Source organism: Cuculus canorus, chromosome 5 (genome assembly GCF_017976375.1).
Source record: "Cuculus canorus isolate bCucCan1 chromosome 5, bCucCan1.pri, whole genome shotgun sequence".
NCBI classification, from domain to species: Eukaryota; Metazoa; Chordata; class Aves; order Cuculiformes; family Cuculidae; genus Cuculus; species Cuculus canorus.
In genome coordinates, this window is record NC_071405.1 from 61,242,702 (window position 1) to 61,253,722 (window position 11,021).

Sequence of the window (11,021 nt, forward strand, 5' to 3'; positions counted from 1 at the left end):
GTTCCTTCCTAAGGCAATTACAGACAGCACACGCTGCCTCCGCGCACTACAAAAGCCTCAGTTGTTGGCACCAAAGTAACCTCATGGGTCGTCGATTAAATAAGGGGTCGACTGGCTTTTTTTTTGTTGTTTTTGTTCAGCGGAACAATGCAAAGCTGCGGGGACACCTCCCCCCCGTGCAGCTTTCCCCGCAGCCTCCGCCAAGGCCGAGAATTTCCCGTTTCTGGGTGCACCTGGGCGGCTGTTGACACCTCGGGGCGGCGGTGGGCGGCCAGGGCCGAGCCGGGCTGCGGCGGGAGGGGAGCCGCCTTCCCCCCGAGGGGCTGCGGGGCTCCCTATTTGGCCATGGCGCGGGCCGGGGGCGCGCTGCCCCGCGCCTGCCTTACATGGGCCGGGCGGCAGGGCCGCGCCGGGGCCCATTCATGGCTGCGCGGCCGCTGAATGGCGCCGAGCCGACCAAATAAGGAGAAGGTGGCTGCCCCGGCCCCGGGCCGCGCGGGCCCGCGCGGGGTATAAATCGGGGCGGCTCCGCCGAGACGGCACTAAGGCTCTCCTCTGCAACTCCCCCCTGCTGGTGCCGGGCTGGTGAGTAGCGGGGCCGGGACGGGGTGAGATGGGACGGGACGGGGTGAGATGGGACGGGACGGGACGGGGTGAGGTGAGACGGGATGGAGTGAGATGGGATGGGATGGGACAGGATAGGACGGGACGGAGTGATGGAGTGATGGAGTGAGATGGGATGGGATGGGGTGAGGTGAGGTGGAACGGAGTGAGATGGGATAGGATGGGACGGGACAGGGTGAGATGCGATGGGACGGGACGGTGAGTTGGGATGGGGTGAGATGGGATGGAGTGAGATGGGACGGGACGGGACGGGATGAGATGAGATGAGATGAGATGAGATGGGATAGGATGGGACGGGACTGGGTGAGATGGAATGGGATGGTACGGGATGAGATGAGATGAGATGAGATGGGATGGGATGGGATGGGATGGGACAGGGTGAGATGGGATGGGACGGGACGGGATGGGGTGAGATGAGATGGGATGGGATGGGACCGGACGGGACGGGACGGTACAGTACGGTATGCTATGGTATGGGGTGGGATGGGATGGAACGGAATGAGATGGTATGGCATGCGATGCGATGGGATGGGAGGCGATGCGACGGGATGGGAGGCACCGGCGGGTGCCGGTCGTACAGATGCAGCCGCTGCTCCGCCCGCGCACATCCCGCTTAGCGTTTATCGCCGCCGGGGACGGCGCACCCAGCGCAGGGGGCGCGACGCCGGGCAGCTCCGGCCCGAGCTCTCCGATTGCAAAGCGCTTTCCCTCCCGTCTCACTCTGAGGCTTGAGAGCATCGGTGGCGATGCCCTAATGAGCGCCCTGCAGGTCGGAGAAGAAAACGGCTGACGGATCTGATTTAAAGCTCTTCCCGGGAGCGCGGCTGAGCCGCCGGGCATCCTCCCGGGAGCAGCCGAATCTCCGCGCCTGCCCGGCGGGGTCCCGGCGGGGCGCTGCCCGCGGGGTCCGCACATTCCGCCGCGCTGTCTTTCAGATCTGTGCCTCCCTCCGAAGATGTGTGACGACGAGGAGACCACCGCGCTGGTGTGCGACAACGGCTCGGGGCTGGTCAAGGCGGGCTTTGCCGGGGACGATGCGCCCAGGGCTGTTTTCCCGTCCATCGTCGGCCGCCCGAGGCACCAGGTAAATCCGGGGACACGACCTGGGCAGGACCGAACCTTTCCCCTGTGTCCAGGAGCTGCTTCCACTCACCTCTTCCCTCCTCAGTTCTTCTGCGCTGCCTTAAATACTCTGTCCTTCCTTCTGCTCGCTTCTCGTAGTGATATTAGCCTTTCCAGTTCTTTCCAAGTGCTTCCCTCAACTCCCCTGTCTGGCTGTCCCTTAGCTCCTATTTATTACCGTCTCCCTTTCCCCCAGTCACTGCCGAGTTCACCAACTTTCCTCCTGACTCTCTCTCTGTTCTTCACCGACTTTCCTCCTGACTCTCTCTTCTTCACCAACTTTCCTCAGGTCTTTCTCCCTATTCTCTCTCCCAATGAGTTTCCTACAAAGCTGTTGTGTACTCCGTTTCCTAGGCCAAACCTGCTGCTGCTGCTAGCGCTAAGGCATCTCCATTGGCGGAACTTGCACACGATGCAGTTTAAGGCCCTTCTCACCCGTCCTGTCCAATGTTTCACATACCAATCGCCTTCTTTCAATTTCCTCAACTTCTTTTGTCTGTCTCTGATCTTACCTTATCACCATTCTCTAAGCCTCCTTTTATGGGTTCCCATTTCATTCTCCTCTTTTGTCACAGTTACATCAGAAGATAGAAAATACAGCACTTTTTCTCCTACAATTTTCTTGGTAAAAAGTTTGTGATGCCTTTTCTTTTTTTTTAACTAAAATGTTTGCAATTTGTGTTATTGTGAATAAGTTTCAGCTGAGGCAGACTATCTTTTTTCGCTATATAGTTCATTTCCCTCTGCGTCTTCTGGTTTATAAACTCTCTTTCTAAGTTTCTCTGTCTTTTCCTGCCTATCATGTTGTGCAGTTTACATTCAGTGAAACTTTTGGACCAGAAAGAAGTTATTGAAAATAAGAGGTACATTAGAAAAGGAGACGTGAGGGGGAATCCTTTTATGTAATTGAAGGAAGAAGGATTTTATGAGAAAACTTCAGATTCTGTTGACTTAATGTTTTAATAATGCTTATTTGTTTCCTAAACAGGCTTTTAGTGGGGTGACTTCTTGTACCTTTATTGAAAATAGCATAGTTGTCTATGGTGTAATTGGGCTCTGGGTTGTCTTACTTCAAATAATGCTTTCCTGTATTTTCTTCTCTTAGGGTGTTATGGTTGGTATGGGTCAAAAAGATTCCTATGTAGGCGATGAAGCTCAGAGCAAAAGAGGTATCCTTACTCTGAAATATCCCATTGAACATGGCATCATCACCAACTGGGATGATATGGAAAAGATCTGGCACCACACTTTCTACAATGAACTCCGTGTGGCCCCTGAGGAACACCCTACCTTGCTCACAGAAGCCCCCTTGAACCCTAAAGCTAATCGTGAAAAGATGACCCAGATAATGTTTGAGACCTTCAATGTACCTGCTATGTATGTGGCGATCCAGGCTGTCCTGTCCCTGTATGCCTCTGGCCGTACAACAGGTAAAACCAAAAAAACCAAACACTATTTAGATTTTTCCTTTTAGGAAACCTCCTTCCTTCTACTCCAAATAGGAACCCTCCCCGCCCCCCGTAAATCACTGAAATTAATAGAAAACTAGGTATTCGTAATTTATAGCGATTGATGATAACAGTAGCAGAAAAGCTGGTACAGAATACTCTGTGGACAGAACAATGTGGATCTGTTTGCATTGCTTTCAAAGAGGCACTGTGGAACTGACTCTCCTGCCACTGGTCATGATGCAATTGAGGAGACATTTCTGTGAAAATACTGCAGTTATACAAGTATTACAGCAGTATGAGGTTTTAAACTGGGCCCAAAAGATATCCATTATCGGATCAAGACAATCACTATTGCAAATACGTTTACTGCTCAGGGTAGTAACAGTGGCAGGCTGTTCATATACATTAGCTTAAAATACATACAGAACAACTGTTTTATGAAAAAGTTCACACCAAACAGGAATGTCCAGGCAAGCAAAAGCAGAGGGAACGGGCAGGATCTATATGGCTAAACCAGAATTATATTACTTTATAATGCCTGAAAAATCCTATATTTTGTTGTGTTTCTTGCTGCTTACTATACCTAACGGCTCTACGCGTTAACTAGGTGATTGCAACTGCTCTCTGACATTTCTTTCCCAGGTATCGTTCTTGACTCTGGCGATGGTGTCACCCACAACGTACCTATTTATGAAGGTTATGCTTTGCCCCATGCTATCATGCGTCTGGATCTGGCTGGTAGGGATCTGACTGACTACCTCATGAAGATCCTCACGGAGCGTGGCTATTCCTTTGTTACAACAGGTCAGTCCTACAGCTTTGCCCTCTTGTGAAAATGCCCATGTCTCTTTTGGCCCATCTTCTTCCTCTAGTAGTTTGCTTCTCCAGACCTTGATTTGATTCCTGTATATCTGCAGCTGAGCGTGAGATTGTCCGTGATATCAAAGAGAAATTGTGCTATGTGGCACTGGACTTTGAGAATGAAATGGCCACTGCTGCCTCTTCCTCCTCTCTGGAAAAGAGCTATGAATTGCCTGATGGTCAAGTGATCACAATTGGTAATGAACGTTTCCGCTGCCCTGAAACCTTATTCCAGCCATCCTTTATTGGTAAGTGTTACCAGGAAATTCTCCTTCCTGTAGGAGTTATGAATGAATCAGAAGATCTAGAAAGTGTCCCACTCCACTTCATGCTTGTCTAAATTTGGCAGAAAAATCAAACACAAATAAATAATGAATTACATCCTCTGGTCCATGTAAGCTGTGCTTGCTGTGAGCTCAACTGGTAATTAGCTGATCTCTGGCCTTTTGTTGCAAGTTTTAGATCTGGTTTTAGGGTCACAGTTTTTTAGTGATAAAATTAGCGATCTAGTGATTAGCGTACAATCTTTAGGGAGCAGGACTCTATGATCCTTATGGTCCCTTCCACCTCGAGATATTCTATGACTCTGTTGTCGCTGGTGGCAGTAATAGCTTTCAGTGCTGCATTTGTAAGGCTTAACAATTAAAACAGTATCTGACTCCATGAAGGAGTAAAGTGTTTGGGAGGGGATGAAAATGGAATGAAGGTGTATATATATTTATATGCGCTGTAATTAAACATTGCCGTGGTCGAGATGGTAAGCTTTGCTGTTTGGGAGTGCAGCTGATGCATATAGCAAATGCTTATACCCTTAAGTCCTGCAGTTGTTCATCAGCTGACATCTTACTGTGGATCTAGTGTTAGCCCTTTCAGGAAGCACCTGTTAAAATTAGTAAATCGGAATGCAACCTACAAACCCTTCTGGTTTCTTTTTCCTTACCACCAAGTACTAATATCCTTGTTATATCTCGCCTTGGTGTTTATAAATTATACAGACTGTGTTTAAGTAGGCTGGAAAAAAATCATGTTACTAATATCTTCTCTAGTTCTAATTCAGCTGCTTGCACTGTCTTTCTTGCTGTCTTTTCCGTATTCGAGTAATGCTTTTTTTTTGGTGAGACTCTGATGTAACCTGATATTCATATACTAAATTAGTTTATCTTGTGTGGCTGCTTCTTCTCTTACTATATATTTTGAGTATCTACTGTCTTATTTCTTCTCAAGGTATGGAATCTGCTGGTATTCATGAAACTACCTACAACAGTATAATGAAGTGTGATATTGATATTCGTAAGGACCTGTATGCTAACAACGTCCTCTCAGGTGGAACAACAATGTACCCTGGCATTGCTGATCGCATGCAGAAAGAAATCACTGCACTTGCTCCCAGCACTATGAAGATCAAGGTGAGGAATTTGACTTTGTTTGTACTATAAAATGTGGGTAAGGATGGGGAAAACATCTACGTAATTGAATTGGGGTATAGGAACAACTTAAAAGCAAGGTGAGATCACCAGCTAGTGGGCAAATGAGAATAAATTCCATTTAATCAGCATAATTATATTGATCAGAAGCAAATGAGAAAAAAGAGGGAGCTACGGTTATAGATTTTCTTAAGGAATATTACATGTATTGTACCAGATGCTGAAGATCAATACTGTTGTTATATAGAAATTCTTTATTTGCTTAAGGAAATATCTGTTGCTTTGTTACATTGATGATATGGGTTGATTGTTCAGAAACGTAACTGTTAAATGAGGATTTTGTTGCTTGTCTTCATCCTAGATCATTGCCCCACCTGAGCGCAAGTACTCTGTCTGGATTGGTGGCTCCATTCTAGCATCCCTGTCCACCTTTCAGCAAATGTGGATCAGTAAACAGGAGTATGATGAAGCTGGTCCGTCCATTGTCCACCGCAAGTGCTTCTAAGCACTTTTTCCTTCAATTTACTTCCCACTCAGGATGATGACAGTATGCTTCTTGGAGTCTTCTGGCAACCCTTCCTGAACTCTTCAGTCATTGTACAGTTTGTTTACACACCCGTGCAATTTATTTGTGCTTCTAATATTTATTGCTTTATAAATAAACGAGATCTGGGACTTGCAACCTACAGTTACTTGTCTTTTGTTTTATTATAAGTATTAATTGGTTAAGAAAATGAGACTAAACGCTCTGGGATTGGAAACTTCTATCAAACCTATCAATGCCTTTACTGCATGCATGTCCTTGTAAGTGGTGTAAGCATTTTAGACTATGGTTTTCTGTTAGTTAGAATTTATACTTGATAGTTTTAGTTTTGAAACTTGAAACAAAAGCAGCATCATATCAAAGATTACAATGAAATAGCCTTGAAGGCAGACCTAGTAAGTGGAATAAGTGGAAAGAAACCTCTCATAGCCACTCACTGGGTTTAGAAATGTTTCTTCTGTTGCATTTCTTATAACCCAAGTACTTTAATTTTAATTTATTGAAAGCCAAAGCTTCTGTAAAAGAATTATGTTAATACATTTAGAATGTGATTTACAACTAATTAGCTCAGCCGTAAAGAGGCATACAATTGTTTTGTGTGGGCTATAAATATTTATGACAAAGCATTAATTCAAACTGACAGCTCACTCATCTTCCCCACATCTTCAAAGCCAGAGATAAAAAAGTGAAGCCTTCATTGTATTAATGCACAAGAATAAAATTTTTGCTGTATAAACATACAATTGTTTAAATCACGATTATTTTTCACATCATCATACATATGTCTTAGGCAATTCTTGTTAATATTTGTTGCTATTTGACCCAGATACTAGAATTAGAAATTGCCTGCTTCCTCTGGGCTTTTGTGTTCCTCCATGACTTTTTATAACGAGGCTCTTAATTGTTGTGGATTTTGGGTTTTTTTCTGAAAGTAATATCTAAAAGATGAAGTACAGAATGACCTGGATTATTTTCAAGACAGTGGAACCAGTCAGTATCATAGCTTGAATCATAGTATGAATTACGTACAGACTGGAGTTCACCTAAACGTGATTTAGGAAATCAATTAAAGAATTTATCACGCTGTGCATGTGGTTAGTTAGGCGTGTACTCAGCTGAGAGCCATTACCGGTATTTGAAAAGATTAGATTTCATGTTAATTTTATATCCAAATGCCAGTTAAAATCCCCCAGATAACAGGCAGTTTACACAGCTGCAGAGAAACTTTTTGTATTTCCCCTCTCTCTTATTTTCTAGAAGGGCAAAGGCATTAAAACCGGCTGTAAGATGTGATCTGCAGTTAAGCAGATCTGATTTTACTCTTTGAAGATATGATGCATTTAGTATCTGTCTTCTATTTACTTATCATTAGAAGACATTTTAATGAGGTGCCATCGTAATTGCCTATCAAAGGCTTGCAGTTGAAATACTCAAATATTTTTAGACATATTTGCTTTTGGACAGAGAACGTGGATGAAATTGTTAAATATAAATAAAATTTAAAGATAAATATGAAATTTTAAGTATTTTTATGATTTAATAATAAATTTAAACCTTTTAAACAAGATTCGAAATTTAAATATTTTTAAAATTTAATAATCTGAACATTTTAAAAATCGTTTAAATACAAAAATGAAATAAAAATTAGATATTTCATTCTCATAAAAATGAAATTTTAACATAAATATGAAACATCCTCACACTGCACACAGTATTACTGCAACACTGCTACAAATAGGCCTTTTAACAATACCGTATAAATTAATCTGTGAATATCTCAAGGTAAAGCCAACAGCTTCCACTGTTCTTAAGGAGATTTCCAGAGCTGGGAATCACTTTGAAGTTCATAGTACGGAGAAATTTTGTATATTTTAAAAACACAGGAACTTTTCCAGATTTCTCATAACACAAGTTTAATTTAAATGACACTTAAATGACATTTGCCAGTGACATTTGCACATTGTTGTTCAGAACAATTGTACTTTTCTACCTGGTTTTTCCTTGCTACTTTAGAAGACTCAGCTGGTCAGAAAGGTCATCTCGGGTTCTAGTGTGAATTACTGGAGTGATACTGGACATAAATTGCAACTAATTGGAGCTTAAAATGTTAAGCAAGTATGCAGAGAGCATGTTAAGTCAGACCCAGTGGATTCCTGACTGATTGGCTCTGGTTGATAGGTCAGGATTGGCAGGCGTACAGCTGGCACCACAGTTACAGCTGTGAGCAGAAGTTCACCCTTGAGCGTGTGGGCATGAGGAGGAACTGAAGGAAGCCGCTGACTGCGTGACGGATGGAAAAATTCCTTCCGTAGACATTTTGGAGTTTGTAATTCACAGTTTATGGAAATGGATATGAGCGGCAAGGATGGTGCAAAATGGTGATATGTTTGCATATATATAGGACGTGACTAAAAGTAGCAACACCTTATCCTTTTCTTCTAATAGTGTGTTTCCAGATGTATTCAGTTTTAATGCAATAATTCTATATTTTGCATATTGCAAAATGTGTTCACACTCAGTGCAGTGAAAACTAAAAATTCAGTGGGATGGGGAGTATGATAACTATTTATGGAAGCAAACCTAGATCTTTTAAATGTGGATAAAGCAACTGATCAATTTGATTGAGAGGAATTTGGGTATTAAGTCACATAAGCTAGGATTCAAAACACCTTTAAGAGATGCCACTGTTAAAGCTTACCCTCTGTTTACATTTTGCAACAAACCTTAATTACAGTGGTATACTTTTTGTATGGCAAATGGAGATGGTGGAATGGGATGCAGAAATTAACTCGAGAGCACCTATGTGATAACAAGTAAAACTATTGCAGACACTTCCTTGAAAAAGGCAAATTAAAAGCCAGCTGCACCCAGACTCTTCTGTGATCATCAGTCTTCACCTCTGAAACCTCTCAGCTAATGAGATTGACATACATTTTGAGACTAAAGAATTACAACTAACTTCGTTGCTCTTGATGATATCCTCTTTGCATGGAAGAAGGAAACAATATTTAGCCAAACTTAGAGGTTCAACACAGGCATATTGAAAAGCAGCGTGGATACACTATGGGACAACGGACTTGCCTGGATGTGTCAAAGCTGATCTTGCAAGAGGGGGACTCGCTGGGAGTTCTGGGTTTCAAACACCAAAGCTGTTTGAGTTTGGTAAAAAGGAAGCGGTTCGATTTGAACAGTTGTATCTTGTAAGACAGATGGATGGGGTAGTGGTCCAATGCTCAAATCAGCTGAGTGACGCCTGGGGTCAGGTGGAGGCATCACAGCCTGATGTTGCTTCAGTTAAGAACTGACTGGTGGCTAACTCATATATCTTCACCCAGTACCTTTCTGCAGAGGGAGTGAGAAAAAAGCACATAATCCTTCAAACATGAACCGCTGACCAGGTTTAGGGTCAGATCTAGCCACGCTTAACGCTTCCTTCTGCGGAGGAGCTTAGAAAGCAAAGCAGTCTGTCCTGAACGTCAGCCACATATTGGAGCCATACCTCTTAACCTGACATACATGGAAAACGTCTGCCACGCCAAAACATGTCCTTTATCTGTCTTTGTAACTCATTGTTGTCTATATGTAAAAAGATGTGAAAGTGACTCAGAGGAAGTCAATCTGACGTGATTTTTTAAGCTACGTAAAGAGGTTTTAATTTGGTTATAAGGGCTAAAAAGTGTTAAGAAATACTAAGACACATCAGTAAGGGCTGGGACAAAATCTTCGGGTCCGTTGGGGCAGCTAGAACAACCCAGCCTAGTACTTCTGCTTTTGAGTGAAGGATGTTGATGTTGTGTCTCTGTTGCCTGACCCGCAGGTCATACAGAAAACTTTTCTTGTACATAGAGGAGTGTGTCAGCATTTAAGGAGTATTAAGGAATAGGATTATGATCAGAACAGAAAACTCATAACATGTCTGTAAGTATCTGCTCAGAATCTGAAAATCCTGCGATTCTTTTTTAAAAAGATGGATTTTTTTTGACAGCAAAATAAGGAGACGCTCTAGAAGTCACTTGTTAGTGCTTGGAGGCTCTCAAAAAAATTGGTAGGACAGTCATTATAAATTTGATAGAGTTGTCTACTTTGTACTAATCTTCTCTAAAAAGGCTGCTTTAGTTAAAGCTTTAAAAAAGTCAGCCTGAGGCAAAGCAGTAATACGAAAATTTTTATCTTGAATAATTTAATTCTGTAAAGCGATAATTCTTTTAATGTAGAATAAGAGGGGTTTATGCTTAAAAATATTAGGCGGCTGTAAATATATGTGACAGTTAGATTAATCCACAATAATAACACAATACTAGGAATAAATGGGAAAAAAGCTCTTTTCTGCTGGTTAGATAAGCAAGGCCCAGGCAGAGATTGTTGTTTTCTTTTAGTAACAGCTAAACCCAGTCCCACCCTGAAGCATCCTGTGACAGAAGCTTCTGTCATTTTCAAGACACAAGAAAAAGGAAAAAAAAATCATTTATAAAATTAAGTGAATAGTAAATCTCACTCATTACTCATGCAGGCAGTTACCATACCAGCAATCACCTTTGCTTTTTCTCCAGAGGATGAATATAATTGCTGAAACATGCAAGCTCAGTATAATGATATGCTGGTTATTGGAAGCATTTTATTATGCCACTATAGAATTAAATCATGGGTTTAATTTGTGATTAAGCTGTCCTGTGTGAATAATGTTAGATGAATAGAATTTAGCAGGCATCAGAAAAAGCTACTATCTGGTGGCAATGTTATTTTTCATGACAAAGAAATAATTCACAAAATTCAGTATATCTGAGGTCTAAGAAATATAGGTCAATATACTCTCTTAGAGAAGAGGAATTATATTTTAGAAACATTTTTTAACCATTTTCTGTAAGATGATATACATATGCAGGGGAAAAAGTGGATGTGGAATGACATAAAATCTTACTGATAGATTTATGTGACACGCTAACGATAAAGTAAGTCTGGGAAGGTATTCAATAAAATCCAGGTACCAAGGTAAAA

At 42.4% G+C, this 11,021-nt stretch overlaps 1 protein-coding gene across 1 annotated transcript; it reads left to right on the forward strand.

The window, feature by feature from the left end:
- The first annotated feature begins 428 nt into the window (after nt 1–428).
- Nucleotides 429–6,170, forward strand: ACTC1 (actin alpha cardiac muscle 1). Its single transcript, XM_054068601.1, has 7 exons — nt 429–585; nt 1,560–1,708; nt 2,852–3,176; nt 3,840–4,001; nt 4,115–4,306; nt 5,283–5,464; nt 5,844–6,170. Exons 2-7 carry the CDS (start codon nt 1,580–1,582, stop codon nt 5,985–5,987), a joined length of 1,134 nt encoding a protein of 377 aa, XP_053924576.1. The 5' UTR covers nt 429–585; nt 1,560–1,579; the 3' UTR covers nt 5,988–6,170.
- Nucleotides 6,171–11,021: the final 4,851 nt, after the last annotated feature.

What these genes read in the sequence shown, in the direction of transcription:
- ACTC1 (XM_054068601.1), top strand. Translation starts at nt 1,580, where the DNA reads ATGTGTGACGACGAGGAGACCACCGCGCTGGTGTGCGACAACGGCTCG. An exon ending in TGCCTCTGGCCGTACAACAG is followed by an intron (nt 3,177 to 3,839) that starts GTAAAACCAAAA and finishes TTTCTTTCCCAG; the next exon opens with GTATCGTTCTTGACTCTGGC. An exon ending in CTATTCCTTTGTTACAACAG is followed by an intron (nt 4,002 to 4,114) that starts GTCAGTCCTACA and finishes GTATATCTGCAG; the next exon opens with CTGAGCGTGAGATTGTCCGT.